The sequence below is a fragment of the Oncorhynchus nerka genome, linkage group LG26 (assembly GCF_034236695.1).
Source record: "Oncorhynchus nerka isolate Pitt River linkage group LG26, Oner_Uvic_2.0, whole genome shotgun sequence".
Taxonomy (NCBI): Eukaryota; Metazoa; Chordata; class Actinopteri; order Salmoniformes; family Salmonidae; genus Oncorhynchus; species Oncorhynchus nerka.
In genome coordinates, this window is record NC_088421.1 from 18,537,126 (window position 1) to 18,564,846 (window position 27,721).

At 43.3% G+C, this 27,721-nt stretch overlaps 2 protein-coding genes and 1 pseudogene across 3 annotated transcripts; 2 read left to right on the forward strand and 1 right to left on the reverse strand.

Moving 5' to 3' along the window:
- Window positions 1-602: 602 nt before the first annotated feature.
- On the reverse strand, window positions 603-6,663 carry LOC115110441 (N-acetylmuramoyl-L-alanine amidase-like). Its single transcript, XM_029636097.2, has 5 exons — window positions 6,530-6,663; window positions 3,578-4,423; window positions 3,147-3,357; window positions 1,116-1,410; window positions 603-687 (listed from the first exon to the last, which is right to left on the reverse strand). Exons 1-5 carry the CDS (start codon window positions 6,639-6,641, stop codon window positions 673-675), a joined length of 1,479 nt encoding a protein of 492 aa, XP_029491957.1. The 5' UTR covers window positions 6,642-6,663; the 3' UTR covers window positions 603-672.
- Window positions 6,664-7,265: 602 nt separating this feature from the next.
- LOC115110442 (trafficking protein particle complex subunit 5-like) lies at window positions 7,266-9,644 on the forward strand. Of its 2 annotated transcripts, XM_029636099.2 has the most exons (4): window positions 7,269-7,371; window positions 7,677-7,829; window positions 8,134-8,406; window positions 8,528-9,644. In XM_029636099.2, exons 3-4 carry the CDS (start codon window positions 8,137-8,139, stop codon window positions 8,822-8,824), a joined length of 567 nt encoding a protein of 188 aa, XP_029491959.1. In that variant the 5' UTR covers window positions 7,269-7,371; window positions 7,677-7,829; window positions 8,134-8,136; the 3' UTR covers window positions 8,825-9,644. The 2 variants fall into 2 exon arrangements, with proteins under 2 accessions (XP_029491958.1, XP_029491959.1); XM_029636098.2 differs by lacking the exon at window positions 7,677-7,829 and having other exon boundaries at window positions 7,266-7,371.
- An 89-nt stretch (window positions 9,645-9,733) lies between these two features.
- LOC115110439 (mucolipin-1-like) lies at window positions 9,734-27,557 on the forward strand (annotated as a pseudogene).
- Window positions 27,558-27,721: the final 164 nt, after the last annotated feature.

Consider the following 27,721-nt stretch of genomic DNA (forward strand, 5'->3'; position numbering starts at 1 on the left):
ACTAGTATTTTTTAGTATTTATGATTCAACATGATAAACAGAACAATATCACAAATAGTGTAATAAAATGTGAAAAGCCTTATTCATGTCTTTTACATTTATTATATATCTTTTTTTTTTTACAGTAGGTGACACTAGTGAGCTGCCTGTGACCAACAATCAGATTATGTACTAAACCTATGACTACGTAGATTTATGAAGACCTATCTTTCAGCCCATTTACTGAATTATAGAATTTCTCACATCACAAACTGCATCAAATTGTGTATTACGCCCAAAGGGGCAGGGTTAGTGCGTTGGTCCAGTAAGAGGTTGCTGGTTCAAATACCAGCACCGAAAGGTGAAATAATCTGTTGCTGTGCCCTTGAGCAAGGCACTTAATCCTAATTGCTCCAGGTGCGCTGTACAACTCCCTGCGGGTGTCTCACCAAGATGACCAGGTGTACGCAATGAAAAAGCAATAAAAGCTGTCAATTGATTGATTGGTGCCGACGCAAAACTGACAACATCATTTCCTGACCTATTCAGATCAGCTCTATCAGAGCAACTATCAGAAAGTCATATATAACAGATGTTGATTAAAAAAAACGCAAACACTGGAGCCATTTTAGAAATTAAATATTTATTCTCTGATACTGGTCAAGATTAATCACTCCACTTTTCACATTATCTTCAGTTTTGAACCTCCTGGGGAAAATGGAAAGAATGAAAGTAAGTTTATGGAGAGATAAGACCAGTAGACTTGAAATAACAAAAACACATAGGCCTATTCATTGTTAATAACTGCCTAATATCCCCCACATATACATGTACACACAGATGTAGGCTCTTAATTTGAGTCAGTTTGCTACAGCAGGAAAATAATCCAGCAGCAACAGGAAATGTGAATTATTATGTGGATTATAATTAATATAAATTATTTTAGAGGTTGATACATTTTTTGCAATGAAAAATCAAGTCTGAAATTTCAAAGTGGAAACTGCAAACTTCAGAAGCATTTTTAAACCTCAAATACACTCCACGTTTTAAATGTCCTGCATTGCAGGAAAGTCATCCTCCAACAGGGTGATCTAATTAAGATCCTACATCTGTACATACTGCACACACTCTCTTACCCCAAAGTGCTCCCAGCCTGTGATCTCTGAGTAGAAGGCGTCTCCAGGACAGGAAGTCTTAACCAGCTGTCTGTGGCCATACAGGGTGAAGTTGCCGACCAGTCGCCCACCTCCCACAGCACAGGATGCCAGACGATCTCTCACCAGCTCCATGGTCTGCTCTGATGGCAAGCTGGAGGTGTAGTCACCGATGAATGACACCCCATATCCCTTGGAGTTGTAGCCCTTAGTGTGGGCCCCTTGCCAGTGCCACCCACGCCCCTCATAGAGGTACCCGTCAGAGCCTGCCACAAAGCTGGAGGCAAACATCGGCAAGGGATGAGTCATTCATCATGAGTGATTCATCATCAAGTTACATTTTGGTTGGTAAACAACAATTCCCAGAATTGGACAGCTAATTTCCAACCTCTAATTATGAGAGCGACACACACACACACATACACACATACTGTATACTCAAACTTGACACATTAAATATGTAAATGATGTGAAACGGCTAGCTTAGTTAGCGGTGCTCGCTAAATAGCGTTTCAATCGGTGACGTCACATGCTCTGAGACCTTGAAGTAGTGGTTCCCCTTGCTCTGCAAGGGCCGCAGCTTTTGTGGAGCGATGGGTAACGATGCTTCGTGGGTGACTGTTGTTGATGTGTGCAGAGGGTCCCTGGTTCGCGCCTGGGTATGGGCGAGGGGACGGTCTAAAGTTATATTGTTACACGTGATTGTCATTGTCATGTGGTTTCGTTATTTTGTGCTCTGGATATTTGTGTTTTTCCTTGTTGGAACAGAGCTTAATTTTTGAGTAAATTCTCTGATTATTACTCATACCTGTGTCCTGCGCCTGACTCCGCCTTATCCATTCACCTAATCGCTGACAATCCTGTTTGCAATAAGGCTGCCAAAAACGTGGGGAAAAAAATTAACTTTATGTCCTGAAAACAAAGTGTTATGTTTGAGGCAAATCCAACTCAACACATTACTAAGTAACACTCTTCATAATTTCAAGCATGGTCAGTGGCTGCATCATGTTATGGGTATGCTGGTCATTGCCAAGGACTGAGGATTTTTTTTTAGGATGAAAAATAATGGAATAGATCCTAGAGGAAAACCTGGTTCAGTCTCCTGAGAGACTACTGAGACACTGGGAGACAAATTCACCATTCAGCTGGACAATAACCTAAACACAAGGCCAAATATAAACTCAAGTTGCTTACCAATACGACACTGAATGGTCCTGAGTGAACTAGTTACAGTTTTGAGGTAAATTGGCTTGAAAATCTGTCATTACTTTAAAATGACTGTCTAGCAATGGTCAACAACCAACTTGACAGAGCTTGAAGATAAAAACAATTTTTTAAAGTGCAAATATTGTACAATCCAAATGTGCAAAGCTCTTAGTGTCACGCCTGCTCCCACTCCCTGGCGCTCAAAGGCACCAGGCTCCCCAGCATTATGCACTCCTGCCACCATTATTATCGACGCCTGTCTTCCCCCTGTCACGTGCATAAGCGATTATTGGACTCACCTGGACTCAATCACCTCTGTCATTACCTCCCCTATATCTGTCTGTTTCCCTGCTCTGTTCCCTGCTTCAGCATTAATTGTCATTTGTCGTTTTGTACCAGTGTGCTGACGCTGTTCTTGTCTTGGTCTTTGTCTGTTTCCTGATTAAATGTTGAATCCCTGTACCTGCTTCTCATCTCCGGAGTCGGTCCTTACACTTAGAGACTTACCCAGAAAGACTCACAGTTGTAATCACTGCCAAAGGTGATTCTAACATGTATTGACTCAAGGGTGTGAATACTTATGGAAATTAGATATATTTGTATTTAATTTTTTATACATTTGCAAACATTTCTATAAAAACATTTTCACTTTGTCATTATGGGGTATTGTGTGTAGATGGGTGAGATTGTTTTATTTATTTAATTCCTTTTGAATTCAGGCTGTAACACAACTAAATGTGTAATAAGTCAAGGGGCATGAATACTTTCTGAAGGCACTATATCCTAAGACCTGTGTACTACACATACCTGTATCCAATATCGTCCCAGCCCCGGTCATCCTGGTGAAAGCGTTGCATGGACCTCATGTCTGCAGAACACTGCTGAAAGGTGAGACAAGGCTGGCCAGGCTGGTAGGTGTGGTGGATGTACATGGACGAGAGGGGGAGTGACAGGGGGGTGGGGGTGCCCCGGTATGGTGCAGCCCCCCACTGACACCGTGGGATAATAGCTGGACAGTCTAGAGGTAGAGCAATCCAGAGAGAGATTGAGTTTTAACATGTTTATCCACTCCTTTTTTCAACAATAACACCATGTCTCAATTATTGTTACCATTTGTGCTTTCTTGGATCAAAGTCAAAATTATTCCAATAAATGTTTACCTGTCCTGTTTAGCTTTCCCTGCACTAGAGTAACCCTCTGTATCTCCACTGCCTCCCTCTGCAGTGGGGTTTACTTACCCATGTATCTGTGGACAAACTTCTTTATTCCTTCCCTCACCACAGCTGTCAGCTCTTCCTTTTCCTGTGCCAACATCGTGGAGTGGTCGATCAGTCTCCTCTGAAGGACAAGGGATCTCACCACCTGCCTCTGCAGGAGGGGGGGGCTGGCCAGTTCTCTGAAGTTCTCCCTGCGTAGGTGGCTGATCAGACGAGGAGCAGCATCCAGTCCTTCCCCCTCAAGACGATGACAGTAGTACCTCCTCAGTAGGCTGCTCAACTTGAGAGGACGCTGGGACTGAGCTGAGACCTCAATCCCCAGAATCACACCATCCATACCGCCGTTAACCAGGGCATCGGTGGCGAGGGAGGGCTTGTCGGAGAGGGTGAAGACCTGAGGCGAGGTCACGTCATCCCAGCAGCCATCAGGGCCCAGGCGTTGGGAGAGGAGAGAGCTGTGGAAGCGCTGGAAGGACAGACCCAAGTTCCTAGCCAAAGTGAGGGGGTACAGGCCACGGACCCGACACCTCGTCTTAGACACTAGCCCAGCTTCAATACCCAGGAGGACTGGGCTCATAGCAACCGTGGTGCCATCAGCAGTAAGGACAACCCCTTCCTCTCTACCTCTCTCTGTCACCTTGTGGCGCATAGCCCTGACAATGAAATCTGAGAGATTGGAGTCCATGACTGGTGCCTCTGAGGTGCTGTCCTCCCTGATAGTGCCCAAGAAGTGCTGCATGAACTCATCTCTGAGACCGGCTGCCCTGCGCAGGCCTCTCAACACATTTACAGGCTCCAGTCCAGGGTTACTGTCTTCTACCTGCTCCAACACTCTGATGAAGTCGTCCATATGCTGTGAGGACGTGACTGAAATCAGAAAATACACTCGTTTGCATTTGATAATATTCAGCATCGCTTTTCTATAAACAAAAACGACATACTGTTCTGTAATGCACCCTATATTGCATAAAATAGCATTTTCTTGCAACTTTATTTATTTCACCTTTATTTAACCAGGTATGCAAGTTGAGAACAAGTTCTCATTTACAATTGCGACCTGGCCAAGATAAAGCAAAGCAGTTCGACACATACAACAACACAGAGTTACACATGGAGTAAAACAAACATACAGTCAATAATACAGTAGAAAAACAAGTCTATATACAATGTGAGCAAATGAGGTGAGATAAGGGAGGTAAAGGCAATAAATAGGCCATGGTGGTGAAGTAAATACAATATAGCAATTAAAACACTGGAATGGTAGATTTGCGGTGGAAGAATGTGCAAAGTAGAGATAAATATAATGGGGTGCAAAGGAGCAAAATAAAAAAAAAATACAGTAAGGGGAGAGGTAGTTGTTTGGGCTAAATTATACATGGGCTATGTACAGGTGCAGTAATCTGTGAGCTGCTCTGACAGCTGGTGCTTAAAGCTAGTGAGGGAGATAAGTGTTTCCAGTTTCAGAGATTTTTGTAGTTTGTTCCAGTCATTGGCAGCAGAGAACTGGAAGGAGAGGCGGCCAAAGGAAGAATTGGTTTTGGGGGTGAACAGAGAGATATACCTGCTGGAGCGCGTGCTACAGGTGGCTGCTGCTATGGTGACCAGCAAGCTGAGATAAGGGGGGACTTTACCTAGCAGCGTCTTGTAGATGACCTAGAGCCAGTGGTTTGGCGACGAGTATGAAGCGAGGGCCAGCCAACGATAGTGTCCAGGTCGCAGTGGTGGGTAGTATATGGGGCTTTGGTGACAAAACGGATGGCACTGTGATAGACTGCATCCAATTTATTGAGTAGGGTATTGGAGGCTATTTTGTAAATGACATCGCCGAAGTCGAGGATCGGTAGGATGGTCAGTTTTACAAGGGTATGTTTGGCAGCATGAGTGAAGGATGCTTTGTTGCGAAATAGGAAGCCAATTCTAGATTTAACTTTGGATTGGAGATGTTTGATGTGAGTCTGGAAGGAGAGTTTACAGTCTAACCAGACACCTAGGTATTTGTAGTTGTCTATATATTCTAGGTCAGAACCGTCCAGAGTAGTGAGGTTGGATGGGCGGGCAGGTGCAGGCAGCGATCGGTTGAAGAACATGCATTTAGATTTACTTGTATTTAAGAGCAATTGGAGGCCACGGAAGGAGAGTTGTATGGCATTGAAGCTTGCCTGGAGGGTTGTTAACACAGTGTCCAAAGAAGGGCCGGAAGTATACAGAATGGTGTCGTCTGCGTAGAGGTGGATCAGAGACTCACCAGCAGCAAGAGCGACCTCATTGATGTATACAGAGAAGAGAGTCGGTCCAAGAATTGAACCCTGTGGCACCCCCATAGAGACTGCCAGAGGCCCGGACAACAGACCCTCCTATTTGACACACTGAACTCTATCAGAGAAGTAGTTGGTGAACCAGGCGAGGCAATCATTTGAGAAACCAAGGCTATCGAGTCTGCCGATGAGGATGTGGTGATTGACAGAGTCGAAAGCCTTGGCCAGGTCAATGAATACACCTGCACAGTATTGTTTCTCATCAATGGCATTTAAGATATCGTTTAGGATATTGAGCGTGGCTGAGGTGCACCCATGACCAGCTCTGAAACCAGATTGCATAGCGGAGAAGGTATGGTGAGATTCGAAATGGTCGGTAATCTGTTTGTTGACTTGGCTTTCGAAGAGCTTAGAACGGCAGGGTAGGATAGATATAGGTCTGTAGCAGTTTGGGTCAAGAATGTCCCCTTTGAAGAGGGGGATGACCGCAGCTGCTTTCCAATCTTTGGGAAACTCAGATGAGACGAAAGAGAGGTTGAACAGGCTAGTAATAGGGGTTGCAACAATTTCGGCAGAACATTTTAGAAAGAAAGGGTCTTCCTCTAAGTAGCTGTAATGCATATCCATGCTGACTTTCTTGCTCTCTCTCGAAAAGAGTTTAACTGGTCACGACCTTTAAATAAATAGGAGAAAAGTGAACACAAACAGATTGAGTTACCTTTGGTATCAGTGTGAGCACTGACCAAGACCACAAGAAGGGTCAGACACCATTTCCAGTGCGGTTCCATTGGAGAAATCATTGAGTCTTCGACGCCCTGTGCTCCTGACATGTATTATGCATGGCATCGCCTACCTTGAAACATTTATAGGAAGGCAAAGGCATCAAGTGAATTATGCAACCACTGTACAAACAGATACGGTGCTGATTAATTTGAGCCATTTATTGAGGGACATGGTGTGGGAAATTGGCAACTGTTAGGTAAGTGTGTGTGGACATGTGTGTTTGTCCTTCTGGCTCAAGGTCTTTCTGAATTTAAATGTTTACCTTATTGCATTACACCACTGTCACTATTACAACCTTTAGGTCGGCAATTTATTTTTCCCCCTTCTCCTCAAGTACTTTGCATAGACTGTTGTTTCATAATATCTCAATATTAAACAATATTCTGTTTAAAACTACTGTACAGCAGCATCACATTGTGTGTTGTGTTTAGGTAACAGTCTCTATTTAATCATTGAAAGGTCTGTGACGCATGAGAAGGCAAGCATGTTCTTGTTTCTTTTCCAAATGGCCCTGGAAATACACAGCAAGAACTCAAAGGAAATTCACATGCATCATTTTACCGGAATATTTATTTAAACCATGCAATTGAAATGAGGACATCTTGCATTTTTTAAAACTTTTTCAAGGCATGTAATTTAGATGACACATGTGGCAACCGCTAAATGTCAGATGAGCACATACACTGCTGATGATAGATCAGTGCTTTACTAGAACAAGACACGTGACCAGAACAGGAAGTCACCAACACGGCAGCAGGCTGAAAACATTGAAAGACGGTAAGGGGTTTTAGGTCCTTATATAAGAATAATTAATTAACTAAATAAATATGTTTAGCTTGTTAACAGTGTGAATGACTTTTGGCTGTTTTGTCGTCGAGTGAGTTCGCTAGCTTGCTTGCCAATTTTAGCTAGCTAAATTATCACTAGCTAGCAGCTACATTAGCTGGCTAGTTATGCTAGCATCCAATATACTTTATCTGCCCCTTTCATCTGCGCTAGCAGCCACTGTTGTTTTTCCAATGCAGTTAGCTCCTCCTAATTCACGGAATCGTCGTTGACTAATCTCTGCATATGTACTGCAGGTAAAGATTTCCGCAGCCCGCGCATGCGCCGAAGCTGGCCCTCTTGAGGCGCGGCTACCTGAATCCCAAAACAACCCCCATATGCCTTACTCCTTTCACCTGATTTATGCGCGAGGCACGTGACTACACAGCGAGCTGTGACGAATTCTAGAGGTGTGAGCCATACTTCCGCCCTAAGGCACTTGTTAAGATCTAAAAAATATATATATAATTACCTACTAAACTACTAACTTGTTAAGAAGGATATGTAAACATTGTGGTTGAAGATCCTGCCCTCTAGGCTAGTTGAAAGTGTTGCCAGTTATCTATCTATAGCTAATCCTCTCAGATCTTCGCCTGCCTAGGGTAGTGGTGAGGGGTTGATTTGGAATTGAGAGGGGTTGATTTGGAATTGAGAGGGCTAGCATATTATCACTTCAGGCAATTTTACTTATATTTACAGATCATTCTCTTTCAGAAAATGGACACTCGGTTCACGAGAGGAAAGTCAAACATCCTGGAACGGCCTCTAACCCGTCCCAAGACTGAAGTCAGTGTGAGTGCCTTTGCACTGCTCTTCTCTGAGATGGTGCAGTATTGCCAGAGCCGCGTGTACTCTGTGTCCGAGCTCCAGCAACGCTTGGCAGACCTGGGTCAGAGCGTTGGCGCCAGTATGCTGGACGTGCTGGTGCTGAGGGAGAAGAATGGGAAGAGGGAGACCAAGGTGCTTAACATACTGCTCTTCGTCAAGGTACGTGCTTGCATGGGCTCAAGGTAGATAAGTTCATATGTAACAGTCTGATAAGGTGTAACACTTGTCATTATGCCCATGCATAAGTACATGTCTATAATATTAAATTTGCTTCATATAGGTGTCAGTATGGAAAGCCATGTTCGGTAAGGAGGCAGACAAGCTGGAGCAGGCCAACGATGACGACAAGACCTACTACATCATAGAGAAGGAGCCACTGATCAACGCTTACATCTCTGTGCCCAAGGAGAACAGCACACTAAACTGTGCTGCATTCACCGCTGGCATCGTAGAGGCCATTCTCACACACAGTGGCTTCCCTGCCAAGGTCACAGCCCACTGGCACAAGGGCACCACGCTCATGATCAAGTTTGATGAAGCTGTGATAGCCAGAGACAAGGCCCTGGATGGCAGATAGACGAGAGAGTGTTGGTGTACACATGCTAGAATAAGAGAATGATGAAGTTGATCATCATTCTCACTAGGTCTCAATATGCTCTGCCGTGTGAACGAGCCGGTAATGTGAGATATGGACTGAGTGGGTGAGTGGTCTGTCTAGACAAGTCTGCATAGGAGTAGTTGAGTTGTGAATATACAGTATATTGAGAAGTGAAACAGGATGTCTTTTTATCACCACATGAGAGAGAGTAAATAAGAATGAATGATTGGAATGTTAGTCCCAATTCTGAGCTATTATATTTATTTGGTCCAAGGAGAGTTCATATGAGACAACATTTATAAAGGTCAATGTTTCTTGTGAATCTCCTCAGTCAGTCAACCCTTATCTAATGACTTTGACATTCACACTGTCAGTGTATCTTAAACCATCTCTTATGACTGCATAGGACATTATCTCTTGTTTTTGATATCTCAAGACATTTCTGAATCACACAAAGGACCAACACATTGAAAATATGGACTGCAGTATAATACACCAATATGTGCAATGGTTTACCCTCCAACTGAGTTCAATGTGGTGAAATTAAAGACTGTCAGTGTGTTCCCTAAACAAATGACATTTTAAGCTATTATTCAAAATGTGAAAGTTATCAGTGGTCCTTTCCACAGAAAATTATGTTGGCAAAAATGTAATGACTCAGGGGTTTGTAGGTGTAGTTTTATTTGACACCTGTATTTGTTTATATCTAGACATGTTTGAAATACGTTTACTGTTTATCACCGTGTGTAAGCATTTGAGCAATTAACTGATATTAAAAGACTTGCTGAGTAATTCTAAAGATCCGGTGATCATATGAGGAAAATCGATTAATCCAGGGGTGTGTTCAATTTGTTTGAACGTTTGATACGTTCAACAATTTGTACTTAACATTTACATTTTAGTCATTTAGCAAACGCTTTCTCTAAATTTCTTGTACGTTTTTGAACATAGTGTGACGTACATTTGCTGCGTACGGTGGGTGTGCCGGAGTGTAGCTTGAAGAAATTAGTGACATTTAACTATCAATGCAATGGTTGGGGCTAATGCGGGTTGACAAACGCTATCACGAATGAGATATTTTGAGACCAATGACCATTTTCCAGACATGTCACATGGTGATTGTCATGTGAGCATTGGAAGCTGCGGCTTTGTGATTGTCTGGAGAGCGCAGCGTCCCTATTCTCTTGTAATTTGTTTCCTCAATGTTTAGCTTTCTGACAGTCCTAAAATATAATTTCTTAAATTGTATTATTCGTAGGAATTCATTAATGTCCAGCAAAGCATCGCCATGGCATCAACGAACTGTAACTGCATCCAAGACGGTACAGGTTGGTCATGTACTTCAATATATCAGTCTAAACCTAAGTTAACCAGCATATACCAAACTCGGTCCTCGGGACCACAAGGGGTGTACGTTTTGGTTTTTGCCCTAACACTACAAAATTATTAAAGCTTGATGTTTTAGTTATTGATGATTTGAATCAGTTGCACCCCTTGGGGTCCCGAGGACCGAGTTTGGTAAACCTAACGGTGTATAAAATAACTATTTTCATAAGGATAATGTATTTGTTGTATAGTGTTAAATGAGAAGGCTGCATGTCATCTGTGAGTGCCCGGCATCGCAATATGATCATAATAGGCTAATTGTATATCAACAATGCTTCCATTGCTGTATCATACATAGCCCAAGAATATAACGTCACTAAATGTTATTTTCAGAGGCGAATTGAGTCTGACAGCCAAATAATCAATTTGAACGTGAATCGATTCTCAATTGCGATACGGTTCTAGAAACATTAAGCTTTCTATTTTCATATCACGAAAATAATTTCACAAATGCAAAATATACACTGTACACTGTTTTAACAGTTTCAGCAGTATTTTTCAGTTTCAACACGTTTGTGGCGTCCTTGTTCCCGCACAGGTGTTGGGAGACGCAGATAGCTAATTAGCACAGGTAGTCGCCTCCGACTTCCGTAAACAAACCGAAGTAAAATTGGCATACATAACATCTATAAAATGCCGTTTAAGATAACGTTACATAAATCAATAACGTTTTCACTGATTATGACAATCAACAAACTAGCTATAATTTATTCTGTAAATGTCTAGTGTAATTTTACAACCTTTACTCTGAGTAGAAATTCCAGTTTTGATTTGATAGAAATACATACATTCTCAAATATTGCATTTTAAAGATGAAGAAATCAATAACTAATTCAGTGATTGTCGCAGAAAAGTGAAAATATGCATTTATTTGCAATAACTTTAAAGACATGTTAATTTCAAGTGCAATTTGTTCTATATAAAGTTAGACAATGTTTACATAAAGTTGTACAATGTTTACGATCTTAAATTGTATGCCAAATCAACGTTTGTATTTTTAGTGCAACAGTTCCACATTTTAAAGTAGTTACAAGACACAACAGTCATTTATTTATATGTCTCTAATTTAACAGCAAAGAGGCCCCTTCAATTATTTTCTATTTTGGCTTTGTTGAAGTCCTTCTTTGTCATCCCCAGACAAGCTGAATGGTACCATCTCCTGAGGTAATAGATTCAACTGTTCAACAGTTGAATCAAATGTTTAATACCCCAGGTATTCCCAGAACACATTCTGGAAAGTCTATAGATTCAGTGGTCACTTTATTAGGTACAACCCCTTTTGCATCAGGAACAGTGTGAATTTAAAACTGTTGATGAAACTGGGAAAGAAGATTTTTGCAACTCTGCCTAGAAGGCCAGCATCCTGGAGTCGCCTCTTCACTGTTTGCGGGTACTATTTAATGAAGCTGCCAGTTGAGGACTTGTGAGGCATCTGTTTCTCAAACTAGACACTCAAATGTACTTGTCCTCTTGCTCAGTTTTGCACCTGGGCCTCCCACTCCTCTTTCTATTCTGGTTAGGGCAAATTTGCGCTGTTCTGTGAAGGGAGTAGTACACAGCGTTGTATGAGATCTCTAGTTTCTTGGCAATTTCTCGCATGGAATAGCCTTCATTTCTCAGACCAAGAATAGACTGACGAGTTTCAGAAGAAAGTTATTTGTTTCTGGTCATTTTGAGCCTGTAATCGAATCCACAAATGCTGATGCTCCAGATACTCAACTAGTCTATAGAAGGCCAGTTTTGTTGCTTCTTTAACCAGAACAACATTTTTCAGCTGTGCTAACATAATTGCAAAAGGGTTTTCTGATGAACAATTAGCTAACACAACGTGCCATTGGAACACAGGAGTGATGGTTGCTCATAATAGGCCTCTGTATGCCTATGTAGATATTCCATTAACAATCAGCTGTTTCCAGCTACAATAGTACTTTACAACATTAACAATGTCTACATTGTATTTCTGATAAATTTGATGTTATTTTAATGGCCAAAAAAAGGAATTAGCTTTTCTTTCAAAAACAAGGAAATGTTTAAGTGACCCCCAAAAATGTTATGGTAGTGTATGCACTCTTAGTCTTCCTTACAGTATCTCCACTGTGGAATGTCCATGTTGATCCTCTTGGTTGTCTTGGTCCTCTTGATCCATCCACCTGTCTTCTTTGTTAGTCAGGGCTGACCCCTTCATCCTGTAATTTCTTCCTGTAATTTAATTTAATATGACTGAAGATACAGAATTTTCTGCCTGGCCCCTTCTAATAGGGTATAATAGACTCGTAGAACTTTGACCACATGCCCTATATACGGATTACATGCCATCTATCAAATCAAAACTGGAATTTTTACTCAAAACAGAAGTTGTAAAAGTATGCTAGACATTTATAGAATAAATCATACCTAGTTTGATGGTTCTGTGACAATTGGTGAATTAGTTATTGATTTTTACCATTTTAAATGGCTTCTGTTGACTGTCCGCCGGCTGTCCGCCGGCTGTCCGTCGGCTGTCTGAATATAAAACCAACTTTATCTCAGTCGAAAACAAAGCACTTTAACATGGAAATATGGCAGAGTGGAAACCCTATAAAGATGTATTAATTGAACTTTTTTGTTTTTGGAAAATTATTTGTTGACATGGAAATGAAGTTCCATGTTTCCAAAACCCTGTCCCTTGCAAGTCCTATTTGCTTTTAGAAAGAGGTTCGATTGATCGATTACCTTGGTTCGATCCCGGCCTGTATCACAACCGGCGGTGATCGGCAGTCCCATAGGGCAGTGCACAATTGGCCCAGCGTCGTCCGTGTTTGGCCGGGGTAGGCTGTCATTGTAAAATAAAAATGTGTTCTTAACTGACTTGCCTAGTTAAACAAATGACTGTGTCCAGTTTTTTGAAGGTTAGGAGAATATTCCATCAATTTTTTTAAATAAATATTATTATTATTATTTTATTTTAATTTTTTCCCCCCAAACATACACAGAACATGGTTGCCATGTTGTCAGATCATAAGTTAATGTTCTAGACGAGTGTCATGGGAACGTTGCAAGAACATTTCTGTATCAGTTGTCAGGACATCGGCTGATAATTTACAGAGATTTAATAGTGGTTTAATGTTGGTGGGGCATGTTAAACTGTTTTAATGATATTCCTGAATCACTACGATCAATAAAATAGTTTTTTTTCTTGTGTACTTTTTAACAGAGGTGATATTTACTTCAAATTGCAGTCGCCCTATTGCTTAAGCCTATCAAGTTGTTTCATCTATATAAATGCTAGATGAAGGAGGGGTTAGGGTTTTTTCTGGACAGGGCCTATTGGCCTAACTATACTGGCCCATTAAGCACATGCCCAAGAGATATCATTATTGTGACAGTGGTTAGGGCATTCGTCATTGGTAATGGAGACCTGGGTTCCAGACCTGCTAGGAGAGTCACCCTACTTTCTAATTCTTAGCAATATACACTGAGTGTACAAAACATTAGGAACACTATGATATGATCCTCATATTCAGTTGCACCTGCTTCTGCCCTCGGAACAGTCTCAGTTCGTTTGGGCATGGACTCTACAGGGATGCTAGAACATTTTGACTCCAATGCTTCCCACAGTTGTCAAGGTGAGTGGATGTCCTTTGGGTGGTGGACCATTTTTGATGCACACGGGAAACTGTTGAGCGTGGAAAAACCCAGCAGCTTTGCAGTTCTTGACACTCAACCAGTGCACCTGGCATCTACTACCATACCCTGTTCAAAGCCACTTAAATACTTTGTCTTGCACATGAATGTCACAAATAAAATCCATGTCTCATGATCCAAATCAGTCATCACTCTTGATCCAAATCAGTCAGGTTTCAAGACTAGTCATTCAACTGAGACTGCTCTTCTCTGTATCACGGAGGCGCTCCGCTCCGCACTGCTAAAGCTAACTCTCTCTCCTCTGCTCTCATCCTTCTAGACCTATCGGCTGCCTTCGATACTGTGAACCATCAGATCCTCCTCTCCACCCTCTCCGAGTTGGGCATCTCCGGCGCGGCCCACGCTTGGTTTGCGTCCTACCTGACAGGTCGCTCCTACCAGGTGGCGTGGCGAGAATCCGTCTCCTCACCACGTGCTCTCACCACTGGTGTCCCCCAGGGCTCTGTTCTAAGCCCTCTCCTATTCTCGCTATACACCAAGTCACTTGGCTCTGTCATAACCTCACATGGTCTCTCCTATCATTGCTATGCAGACGACACAATTAATCTTCTCCTTTCCCCCTTCTGACGACCAGGTGGCGAATCGCATCTCTGCATGTCTGGCAGACATATCAGTGTGGATGACGGATCATCACCTCAAGCTGAACCTCGGCAAGACGGAGCTGCTCTTCCTCCCGGGGAAGGACTGCCCGTTCCATGATCTCGCCATCACGGTTGACAACTCCATTGTGTCCTCGTCCCAGAGCGCTAAGAACCTTGGCGTGATCCTGGACAACACCCTGTCGTTCTCAAATAACATCAAGGCGGTGGCCCGTTCCTGTAGGTTCATGCTCTACAACATCCGCAGAGTACGACCCTGCCTCACACAGGAAGCGGCGCAGGTCCTAATCCAGGCACTTGTCATCTCCCGTCTGGATTACTGCAACTCGCTGTTGGTTGGGCTCCCTGCCTGTGCCATTAAACCCCTACAACTCATCCAGAACGCCGCAGCCCGTCTGGTGTTCAACCTTCCCAAGTTCTCTCACGTCACCCCGCTCCTCCGCTCTCTCCACTGGCTTCCAATTGAAGCTCGCATCCGCTACAAGACCATGGTGCTTGCCTACGGAGCTGTGAGGGGAACGGCACCTCAGTACCTCCAGGCTCTGATCAGGCCCTACACCCAAACAAGGGCACTGCGTTCATCCACCTCTGGCCTGCTCGCCTCCCTACCACTGAGGAAGTACAGTTCCCGCTCAGCCCAGTCAAAACTGTTCGCTGCTCTGGCCCCCCAATGGTGGAACAAACTCCCTCACGACGCCAGGACAGCGGAGTCAATCACCACCTTCCGGAGACACCTGAAACCCCACCTCTTTAAGGAATACCTAGGATAGGATAAAGTAATCCTTCTCACCTCCCCCCCCCCCCTTAAAAGACCTAGATGCACTATTGTAAAGTGGCTGTTCCACTGGATGTCATAAGGTGAAAGCACCAATTTGTAAGTCGCTCTGGATAAGAGCGTCTGCTAAATGACTTAAATGTATTGTAAATGTCAAGGCTTAAAAATCCTTCTTTAACCTGTATTTGGCACATGTGACAAATACAATTTGATTTGAGATGTAGGTGAGGAGACAACAGGTGTAGGCCTTTGAGTGAAATGCTTACTTACAAGCCCTTAACCAACAATGCTTTAAGAAGTTAAGAAAAAATAATAAGTGTTAAGTGAATTGAAAATAAAAGTAACATAGTTTAACAGCAGCAGTAAAATAACAAGCGTTGCTATATACAGGGGGTAACGGTACAGAGTCAATGTGCGGGGGCACCGGTTAGTTGGGCTAATTAAGGTAATATGTACATGCAGGTAGAGTTAAAGTGACTATGCATATATTATAAACAGAGAGTAGCAGCAGTGTAAAAAGAGGGGTCTGGGTAGCCCATCTACACTGATTTGAAGTAGTTAACAGGTTACATCAATAATGGATCATAACTTTCACCTGTTCAGTCTGTCATGGAAAGAGCAGGTGCTCCTAATGTTTTTCATGCTCCGTGTATGTTAATGTCATTATTTGACAAGTTACAACACGCCTACAGTATAGTTGGGCCCTTTCCTGTCCAGAAAAAACCCTACCCCCTCCTCCCTAGGCACTTGTGTAGATCTGAAACAACTTGATATAGGTGTAAGGCTGGAAGTAATTGGGTGAATGCACTGAGGTATATCTCAGCTCTGTTAAAAGTACACTCAGGATTTTTTTCTATTGATCATAGAGATTCAGGAAAACAGGTTAACATGCCTAACCAACATTAGACAACTACACTGAAAACCCTTAAAATGCTGAAATAAGTAGCCCCAAATCAGTGATGAGACTAGTCAGATTAACCAATACAGGTATTTCAGTTTATTAAAAAAATGGATACCTTATTTATATAACTATTCAAACCCTTTGCTATGAGACTGTAAATTGAACTCAGGTGCATCCTGTTTCCATTGACCATCCTTGACATGTTTCTCCAACTTGATCGGAGTCCACCTATGGTAAATGAAATTGATTGGACATGATTTGACACACCAGTATATATACGGTCCCACAGTTGGCAGTTCATGTCAGAGCAAAAATCAAGCAATCAGGCTGAAGGAATCGTCCGTACAGCTCGCGACAGGTTTGTGTCAAGGCATAGATCTGGGAAAGGGTACCAAAACATTTCTGCAGCATTGAAGGTCCCCAAGAACACCATCATAGCCTCCATCATTCTTAAATTGGAATACAGGAATACTTATGTAAATGGGATAAAAAAAAAATTAAAAAGACATTACAAAATGTGTTTGCTTTGTCAATATGGGTTATTTTGGGTAGATTGAGGGGAAAAAAACAATTTAATCAATTTTAGAATAAGGCTAACATAACAATGTGGGAAAAGTCAAGGGGTCTCTACTTTCTTATTGAATGGGCTATATCATACCTACTGATCCAATGCATGCTTGAATTACATAATTATAGTAAAATTATACCACATCGTTTTCCCGCTTCCTCTTTTTCAGCAGCAATATCAAGCTTATGAGTGCTCTTTTCAAATATGCCTTCCCTATGTTGTATGTAGAAACTTATGTCTGTCATTGATTCTCTCTCAGAGAAGGATGAGCTGTTCTCGCCTGTGAACAGCTACAGGTCCGATGACCTCAGTGGCAAGAACCCCCGGGTCACCGGTCTGGTAGGCTCAGAGCTCAGGCAACAGGAGGAGGAGGCACTGCGGAGGAAGCTCAAGTACTTTTTCATGAGCCCCTGTGACAAGTACCACGCCAAGGACCGCAAGCCCTTTAAACTGGTCCTGCAGTTGCTCAAGATCCTCATTGTCACTGTACAGGTTAGCCTTTACTCAACTGAAGAATTGGTATTCATGATGGGGCTTCTGTTGATTTTCATTGTTTTAACTTTTAATCCCCTGTCACTCCCTTCTCTAGTTAGTCCTGTTTGGCTTGAGTAACCAGATGGTGGTGACATTCAAGGAAGAGAACACAGCATCCTTCAAACACCTTTTCCTTAAAGACTACCGGGATGGCTCTTCAATGGCAATCCACACACAGAGTGAACTCTATAGCCATATTTATTATGCTGTAGATCAGGTACTAGTATCTCAGTACGCAACACTAAACAGAGACCTGCAGATGAGTGACTTCTCAACCCTCTCATTGTGTTCTATGTAAAGCCTTGTGTTATTGCTGTGTTTTTAAATGATCTTTTGTCTTCCTTGTCTGTCTATATGATTCTTGCTATTAGTATAACTGTATGTTACCTATTCCATTCATCATCCTTTCTATTTTCTTTTCCTCAGTTCCTGGCTCTACCACAGACATCACTAGGGTGGTATGCATATGTGTGGGGTGAGGCTGTGAATGGGAGTGCCCTCTCTCTGTGCCAGCGGTACTACAAGAGGGGCATCATCGACCCCATCAACGACACCTTTGACATCGACCCCGAAGTTATCACCGGTACCCTGGCCGCATTCTCCTTTTTTCCAATGTTCATTAATTTATCTATCAAATTCCCCCTCCAGGTATTTCACATCAATCTGTCGGTCTTGTTTTTAAAAATCCACTGCCAGTTGTCTTTGGCCCGTTAGGAAGTAACTGTTAGTGAGTCAAAGCTCCACATATGGCAAGATTTGCCCTCTAACCGTGCCCTACTTTCAGTGCTGAGAATAGATCCTGTCCATAAAAGCATTAACCATATAAGTGCTATTTCCACTAACATCAGCAAAATAATAGAGAGCTGGCCAAATGGACGTCTTCTATTCGATTCACCTGCTGATTTCACAAAGATAGTTAGTTAGCACACTGTTTTTTATGTGTTTTGGCAACAGACCATTGTTTGAAATGTTATCAAAAGCGGTTGAGTCAAGGTTGGCAACTAAACAGAAGTAGTTAAGATAACCTAGTTTTTCAAAATGTTGAAGTTGTGAAAGTTTTTTCCATTGGCTTTGGAAAAAAAGTGAATAACAGAATACTTGCAAGTGTCAAATGTACTCTGGGTGTAGATAATATTAGGAAGACCAGCTCTTTCCATGACAGACTGACCGGGGGAATCCAGGTGAAGCTATGATCTCTTATTGATGTTACTTGTTTAATCCACTTCAAGCAGTGTAGATGAAGGGGAGGATAAATGGATTGTGTATGTGTACCATTCAGAGGGTGAATGGGCAAGACAAAATATTTAAGTGCCTTTGAACGGGGTATGGTAGTAGATGCCAAGCACACCGGTTTGTGTCAAGAACTGCAACGCTGCTGGGTTTTTCATGCTCAACAGTTTACCGTGTGTATCAAGAATGGTCCACCACCCAAAGGACATCCAGCCAAAGTGACACAGCTGGTGGGAGGGGTGGGGGTGGGTGGGGGTGCGCAACACAATACAATATTAGGAAGTTGTTCCTAATGTTTGGTATATTCCGTGTATATGGTTCTGGAAATAAATCTTCTGGATTTCTGTTTTTGTTCCTACTCTCTCTCAACTTGCTTTTATTCCATCCTTCTGTCTTTTTCAGATTGCATTGGTGTAGACCCACTACCAGACCCCCTCCTCCTGATTACAGTGACTACAAGAACTTCATTCTCCAGTTTCACAAGTGAGACACACAATGGGCTCCCTCTCCCCCTTTTATTCTTGCATGCAATTTCTCATAGGGTTTTGAATCCCATTTTTGTAATTTTGTCAGTCCTTATGTTAATATAGTGCTTATGGTAATGCTTATGTAACTCGAGTTGTTTCAGCATTACATATCAACATGGAACATTACTGGGTAATATCACTTCTCTATTGAGATTACATGCATTCCTCTTACTGGATCTTGTCTCTCGTCTTCTTCTTGGTCTCCAGACTGATCAATGTGACCATTCAGTTCCAGCTGAAGGCAATAAACATCCAGACCATCATCAACAATGAGATCCCTGACTGCTACACCTTTGCTATTATGGTGAAATGACCGACCAATTTCCCCTGAACAGCCCAGTTTCCCCTGTATGCATTTCAATTGTGGCCGCCACACATGTTTTAAGTGTCAACATAAGCGTGTAAATACAGATATAATGTATGTAGAATATATATAACGGCGCAATATATTTTAAAATAAGATAATCTTTGAGAACTAACAATCACCAAAAAGAAACTAGGCAGTCATGGCATGTGGCCCCCACTGATTTTGTTATAATTTGAGTCACTCCGATGGCATAAGAACACAGCATAAACCATGGCGAAATATGTAGAATTGGAGGAAATTAGCTTTAAAACAGCAAAATTGTCTCCGCAGCCAAGAGGAGGGCCTCTAAAACCACGCCATTGGCGCTGGGGCAGCAGGGTAGCCTAGTGGTTAGAGCGTTGGACTAGTAACCGAAAGGTTGCAAGTTCAAATCCCCGAGCTGACAAGGTACAAAATCGGTCGTTCTGCCCCTGAACAGGCAGTTAACCCACTGTTCCTAGGCCGTCATTGAAAATAAGAATTTGTTCTTAACTGACTTGCCTAGTAAAAATATATATATATGCCCACTAGCACGCCACACCCCTTCTCCCAACTTTGCCACCTCTGCTGAAAAAATTCCTAGGGGAAGCACCGCTGCCCCATACAGCCCACTGTATCTTAGCTGTTATAAAGCCAGGGTTTGTGTTGTAGCTACGTTTAGTGTGTGTATTGTGGTTGCTGTCAGGTTGTCCTGGATAACAAGGCTCACAGCGGCAGAGTGAAGATCAGCCTGCTCAACCATGCCTCCATCAAGAAGTGCAAAGACCCCAACGTGTGGGGACATGGTGAGAGAGCGTGGGATGGGGGGGTACTGACATTTTTGATGGGGAGGTAAAGCTTGAGATTGATTCACTTCTTTCCTGCTGTTCCTTAGTAGCTGTTTGCCTCTTCCTTCCCTTCACTCCCTAGTTTAATTAATTCAAACACCCCTTCTCTCTTCTTCCTCCAATAGCGGAGAACTATGCACGGGAGGCTTTTGACTTGCTGGTGGCCATAGTGTGTCTGCTGTCCCTGCTGCTGTGTGGTCGCTCCATCCTCAGAGGAGTCATCCTACAACATGTAAGACCAAGGCTGAGCCCCAAAAGTCTAAAACGTTGTTACATTGTAATTATTTGAACAAAAATATAAATGCAACAATGGGATGGCACATCACTGCAGAATGCTGTGGAGTCATGCTGGTTAAGTTTGCCTTGAATTCTAAATAAATCACAGACAGTGTCCCCAGCAAAGCACCACCACCTCCATGCTTCACGGTTGGAACCACACATGTGGAGATCATCCGTTCACCTACTCTGCGTCTCACATAGACACGGCTGGAACCAAAAATCTCAAATTTGTGCTCCTCAGACCAAAGGACATATTTCCACCATTGCTTGTTTATTGGCCCAAGCAAGTCGCTTCTTCTTTTCATGTCCTTCAGTAGTGGTTTCTTTGCAGCAATTAGACCATGAAGGCAACATCAAATGTTCAGAGATGTCTCTTACTTGAATTCTGTGAAGCATTTATTTGGGCTGCGATTTTTGAGGTGCAGTTAACTCGAATGAATTTATCCTCTGCAGCAGGGATAACTCTGTCTTTTCCTGTGGCTGTCCTCATGAGAGCCAGTTTCATAACATTTAACATTTAAGTCATTTAGCAGACGCTCTTATCCAGAGCGACTTACAAATTGGTGCATTCACCTTATGACCTCCAGTGGAACAGTAGTGCATCTAAATCTTTTCAGGGGGAGGGGGGGTGAGAGGGATTACTTTATCCTATCCTAGGTATTCCTTAAAGAGGTGGGGTTTCAGGTGTCTCCGGAAGGTGGTGATTGACTCCGCTGTCCTGGCGTCGTGAGGGAGTTTGTTCCACCATTGGGGGGCCAGAGCAGCGAACAGTTTTGACTGGGCTGAGCGGGAACTGTACTTCCTCAGTGGTAGGGAGGCGAGCAGGCCAGAGGTGGATGAACGCAGTGCCCTTGTTTGGGTGTAGGGCCTGATCAGAGCCTGGAGGTACTGAGGTGCCGTTCCCCTCACAGCTCCGTAGGCAAGCACCATGGTCTTGTAGCGGATGCGAGCTTCAACTGGAAGCCAGTGGAGGGAGCGGAGGAGCGGGGTGACGTGAGAGAACTTGGGAAGGTTGAACACCAGACGGGCTGCGGCGTTCTGGATGAGTTGTAGGGGTTAATGGCACAGGCAGGGAGCCCAGCCAACAGCGAGTTGCAGTAATCCAGACGGGAGATGACAAGTGCCTGGATTAGGACCTGCGCCGCTTCCTGTGTGAGGCAGGGTCGTACTCTGCGGATGTTGTAGAGCATGAACCTACAGGAACGGGCCACCGCCTTGATGTTAGTTGAGAACGACAGGGTGTTGTCCAGGATCACGCCAAGGTTCTTAGCGCTCTGGGAGGAGGACACAATGGAGTTGTCAACCGTGATGGCGAGATCATGGAACGGGCAGTCCTTCCCCCGGGAGGAAGAGCAGTTCCGTCTTGCCGAGGTTCAGCTTGAGGTGGTGATCCGTCATCCACACGGATATGTCTGCCAGACATGCAGAGATGCGATTCGCCACCTGGTCATCAGAAGGGGAAAGGAGAAGATTAATTGTGTGTCGTCTGCATAGCAATGATAGGAGAGACCATGTGAGGTTATGACAGAGCCAAGTGACTTGGTGTATAGCGAGAATAGGAGAGGGCCTAGAACAGAGCCCTGGGGGACACCAGTGGTGAGAGCACGTGGTGTGGAGACGGATTCTCGCCACGCCACCTGGTAGGAGCGACCTGTCAGGTAGGACGCAATCCAAGCGTGGGCCGCGCCGGAGATGCCCAACTCGGAGAGGGTGGAGAGGAGGATCTGATGGTTCACAGTATCGAAGGCAGCCGATAGGTCTAGAAGGATGAGAGCAGAGGAGAGAGAGTTAGCTTTAGCAGTGCGGAGCGCCTCCGTGATACAGAGAAGAGCAGTCTCAGTTGAATGACTAGTCTTGAAACCTGACTGATTTGGATCAAGAAGGTCATTCTGAGAGAGATAGCGGGAGAGCTGGCCAAGGACGGCACGTTCAAGAGTTTTGGAGAGAAAAGAAAGAAGGGATACTGGTCTGTAGTTGTTGACATCGGAGGGATCGAGTGTAGGTTTTTTCAGAAGGGGTGCAACTCTCGCTCTCTTGAAGACGGAAGGGACGTAGCCAGCGGTCAGGGATGAGTTGATGAGCGAGGTGAGGTAGGGGAGGAGGTCTCCGGAAATGGTCTGGAGAAGAGAGGAGGGGATAGGGTCAAGCGGGCAGGTTGTAGGGCGGCCGGCCGTCACAAGACGCGAGATTTCATCTGGAGAGAGGGGAGAAAGAGGTCAGAGCACAGGGTAGGGCAGTGTGAGCAGAACCAGCGGTGTCGTTTGACTTAGCAAACGAGGATCGGATGTCGTCGACCTTCTTTTCAAAATGGTTGACGAAGTCATCTGCAGAGAGGGAGGAGGGGGAGGGGGAGGAGGATTCAGGAGGGAGGAGAAGGTTGCAAAGAGCTTCCTAGGGTTAGAGGCAGATGCTTGGAATTTAGAGTGGTAGAAAGTGGCTTTAGCAGCAGAGAGAGAAGAGGAAAATGTAGAGAGGAGGGAGTGAAAGGATGTCAGGTCCGCAGGGAGGCGAGTTTTCCTCCATTTCCGCTCGGCTGCCCGGAGCCCTGTTCTGTGAGCTCGCAATGAGTCGTCGAGCCACGGAGCGGGAGGGGAAGACCGAGCCGGCCTGGAGGATAGGGGACATAGAGAGTCAAAGGATGCAGAAAGGGAGGAGAGGAGGGTTGAGGAGGCAGAATCAGGAGATAGGTTGGAGAAGGTCATAGTGCTTGATGGTTTATGCGACTGCACTTGAAGAAACTTTCAAAGTTCTTGACGTTTTCCGCATTGACTGACCTTCATGCCTTAAAGTAATGATAGACTGTTTCTCTTTGTGTAGTTGAGCTGTTCTTGCCATAATATGGACTTTGTCTTTTACCAAATAGGGCTATCTTCTGTGTACCACCCTACCTTGTCACCACACAACTGATTGGCTCAAACGCATTAAGAAGGAAAGAAATTCCACAAATTAACTTTTAACAAGGCACACCTGTTCATTGAAATGCATTCCAGGTGACTACCTCATGAAGCTGCTTGAGAGAATGCCAAGAGTGTTAAAAACTGTCATCAAGGCAAAGGCTTGCTACTTTGAAGAATTTCAAATATAAAATATATTCTGATTTGTCTAACACTTAAAAAAAAACATTTTTGGTTACTACATGATTCCATATGTGTTATTTCATAGTTTTGATGTCGTCATTATTATTATACAATGTAGAAAATAGTAAAAATAAAGAAAAACCCTGGAATGAGTAGGTCAACTTGCGACCCCATTTTCATATCAATCAATCAAATTTATTTATGAAGCCCTTTTTACATCAGCCAATGTCACAAAGTGCTATACAGAAACCCAGCCTAAAACCACAAACGGCAAGCAATGCCGTTGTAGAAGCACGGTGGAAAAACTCCCAAGAAAGGCTGGAACCTAGGAAGAAACCTAGAGAGGAACCAGGCTCTGAGGGCTGGCCAGTCCTCTTCTGGCTGTGCCAGGTGGAGATTATAACAGTACATGGCCAAGTTGTTCAAATGTTCATAGATGACCAGCAGGGTGAAATAATAATAATCACAGTGGTTGTGCAACAGGTCAGCACCTCCGGAGTAAATGTCAGTTGGCTTTTCATAGCTGATCATTCTGAGTTAGAGACAGCAGGTGTGGTAGAGCGAGAGAGTCGAAAACAGCAGATCTGGAACAAGGTAACACGTACGGTGAACAGGTTAAGGTTCCTTAGCCACGGGCAAAACAGTTGAAACTGGAGCACGACCAGGTGGACTGGGGACAGCAAGGCCATATCAGGCGACCTAGTTTGGGAACCGCTGGTGTATTCTGTTCATTTGTCTGTCCCGTCTCTGTGTGTTTCTGACAGGAGTATGTCCAGTTCTTCAGACACAGACTGAATCACAGTGTGTGCTGGGCAGACAGGATGGAGTTCATTAATGGCTGGTTCATCCTGCTCATCATCAGTGACCTGCTCACCATCACCGGCAGCTTCATCAAGATTGGCATAGAGTCCAAGGTAATACAGAACAATGCATTGCTTTTAGTTTCATATCTTTCCAGGCCTGCACCAGTCACCCCACTGTTAGAATTAGACACCAAAATAATATAATTATTAATACAAATAATTTAATTGACTGTCCTTCAGAACATGTCATTGTATGATGTGTGTGGGATTCTGCTCGGTACCTCCACTCTGCTGGTGTGGGTGGGAGTCCTCCGCTACCTCAGTTTCTTCCAGAAGTACAATGTGAGTGAGTCACACAAAAAATGCACACATTGACATTTAAGTTGAATGGCTTTCTGAGGAGATTTTGCGTCACTTGCCGCCTCTTTTTCTTTTTCCATGTGTAAATCAGTCTTACGTTTTCTCTTTTCCTCATTCTCAGATCCTGATTGTGACGCTGCGGGCTGCCTTCCCTAATGTAATCCGCTTCTGCCTCTGTGTAGCTGCCATATACCTGGGTTATTGCTTCTGTGGCTGGATCGTGCTGGGTCCTTACCATACCAAGGTATTTGATCATGGACAGGACGCACACACATGTATTTGTGTATTCTTAATGAATAATAAAAATATCACAAATGGCTGAAACTGTGAAAAATAAATGTGTTCTAATACACCAACTCATCCTCTGTCCCTGCAGTTCCGCTCTCTGTCCATGGTCTCAGAGTGCCTGTTTTCTCTGATCAACGGGGACGATATGTTTGTGACGTTTGCTGAGATGCAGAAGAGTGGCACGCTGGTGTGGGTGTTCAGCCAGGTCTACCTCTACACCTTCATCTCCCTCTTCATCTACATGGTGCTCTCCCTCTTCATTGCTCTCATCACCGGAGCCTACGATGCCATCATGGTACTGTGGGAGGGGAGGGATGAAGGGTGAGGGGACTGATAGAAGGGGAGGATGAGGGATGGCAGGTGGAATGAGTGAATGGGGAAATGCAGGACAGATGATTTAGTGACACTAAAATAAAAGATTGAGTGTTGATGAGTGTCATATGGGGAAAAAGGGTGCAATGTACAGGAAGTAGGATGGAAGAGGATTCTTTACAGTCGTTTTATCAAAGCACTCTGTCTCTCTACAGGCCCAAACCCAGGAGCCGATGCACATCACAGACCTGCATGCTTTCATAGCAGAGTGTACTGATACACCTTGCTCTGGAAAGTTCAGTGGCCCAGAGGCATCCTCCTGTTCATTCTTCTGCTGCTGTGACTGAAGAGAGAGTGAGTATGTTTGTGTGTGTGTGTGTGTCATTCAGGGTTTGATGTTTTTGTAATCTCAATTCCATTGACATAAATTGTTCAATTCTCCATTTCAGATCCACCAGTGGGAGGATGTCTTCTAGGTGATATGACCTTAGACTACACTGTCCTCTGTAGGATGTGCCACGTCGGTGCATTTAAATTCAGACTGGTACAGTATGTTACTAACGGCTGTAGATTGCACATTAATATTTAACACGCCAGTTCATTGGGTTTTTATAGCTAACAAGTTACATTCATATGGCTAGCACATTCTGCTAGCTAATTCATGACTGTAATACAGCAATATAGCTAGCTGTCCTTTCAGAGAGAACTGATTTTGCACAACATACTGTATATCTGAATGTTTTACTTAATATGAGTTGTATTTATGCTGCAGTTTTGATTTATATTGTTGATAAGCCTTTGTTGAATTGGGTCTGCATGACCCTATGACTGAGGGACGGCAATGGTTTAATTGTGCTTTACTGTGCCTGGGGGGCCCTGAACGTAATGATTGTCCTCTGAATTATGTTTATGACAGAGACGCACACTAACAGACAGGCTGAAACGTGCACACCGTTATGTACTGTATTTTTAGGGAAGGCTACTCACTCTTTGGTCCTTTATTCCCTTCTCTTCCTCTGGATGGGATGACGACATGTTCAAGGACAGGACCTGCAACCATAGTTAGTCATCAATATGTATGAAGCCTTTGGTGTAAAGAGACAGGTGATCCTGACCCGAACACCAATGCACTGCAAGACCGCTATAGTGGGTTTTATAGTGCACTGTACAGACTCCATATTGCTGAGGAAAAGCCACTTTTTTTTAAACAATGCTAAATGTTTTAACCACCCTTATTAATTATTTTGTTGGATGACTGTTGCATCTGACTGAAATACAAGGGATTATTTTATGAGATATGTCTGATGTTGTTATATTGAATTCAGTGGTCACTTATTGAATCTCTCTCCGGTCAAATTCATTCTGCAAACCAGTATGTGGTCCAAATCATGATTCACTGAAGGAAAGGGACTGAATTATCATATTGTATCTGTTTTATTTGAAAAATCTTTTGAAGTGATGTCATTTCATTGTATGAAATGTTATGAAAGTGTATAGTGATGTTCATTAGGTGAAAAAAGGACTCTAATTGCACAAGATTTGTAAGCGATCAAAAGGAAGGGAAGAGTTGGACAAATAGAGAAATCATTGATGCCTACCCAGAATGCACTGTTTCTGGTGAAGTTGTTCTTCCATTACATGTTTTCCAAAAATGATTTATTCAAGTATGTGTTGGTGACCAGAAATGTACATTTTTTTTCTCCATTCTTTGAATGTTTTTACTTAGTACATTTTATCTTGCTTGAGATGATCAGGTATGCATATACGATGATCAGGTATGCATATACGATGATCAGGTATGCATATACGATGATCAGGTATGCATATACGATGAGTCGTGATGACAGAACATGAAGCGGCGCTAAATGTCTCATGACATGCAGCACAGTGGCGCAGCAGATTACATGGAAGGGTAGTAGTACTGTATTTCTTAACTACATGTGCTTTATACTCTGCTAATGTGATAATTTCTGATTTGTTTTACTTTTTGTTTTAAAAATGTTGTGGTTAGTTCGACTGATACTAATAATTTTAGTATGGCCAAATTGCTCAACGTCTACATTTTGGATGAGCGTCTCGCTTGTACATATTTTTTTGTTGCTTTTTTTTAAAGCCGTTCTCGTTTCATGCACTTTTCATTCAGTACATTGCATTCCTTTCTGTCTATTGCCAGTAAACCACCTCCAATTAAAACTATTGAAAAGCATGCTCTTTTACTTCTACCAAGCTGAAGTCCTATTTTCTGGTGATGTGGTCCATGTTACAGTTTTTCTGCTCTCTCGTCGTCAAGGACATTTTACATTTAGTCCTCTTCATGGTCACTGAGGCAGAACAACCATTTCCTTTTGTTAATTATACCGGTTGAGTGCTCGACCTCAGT

Bases quoted from the DNA above. Each gene is read 5' to 3' on its own strand.
- LOC115110441 (XM_029636097.2), bottom strand. From the start codon at position 6,641: ATGTCAGGAGCACAGGGCGTCGAAGACTCAATGATTTCTCCAATGGAA. The intron at 4,424-6,529 runs GTAACTCAATCT...TTCTGATTTCAG, and splicing joins TGCTCACACTGATACCAAAG to TCACGTCCTCACAGCATATG. The intron at 1,411-3,146 runs GTATGTGTAGTA...GTTTGCCTCCAG, and splicing joins TGGGACGATATTGGATACAG to CTTTGTGGCAGGCTCTGACG.
- LOC115110442 (XM_029636098.2), top strand. From the start codon at position 8,137: ATGGACACTCGGTTCACGAGAGGAAAGTCAAACATCCTGGAACGGCCT. The intron at 8,407-8,527 runs GTACGTGCTTGC...TGCTTCATATAG, and splicing joins ACATACTGCTCTTCGTCAAG to GTGTCAGTATGGAAAGCCAT.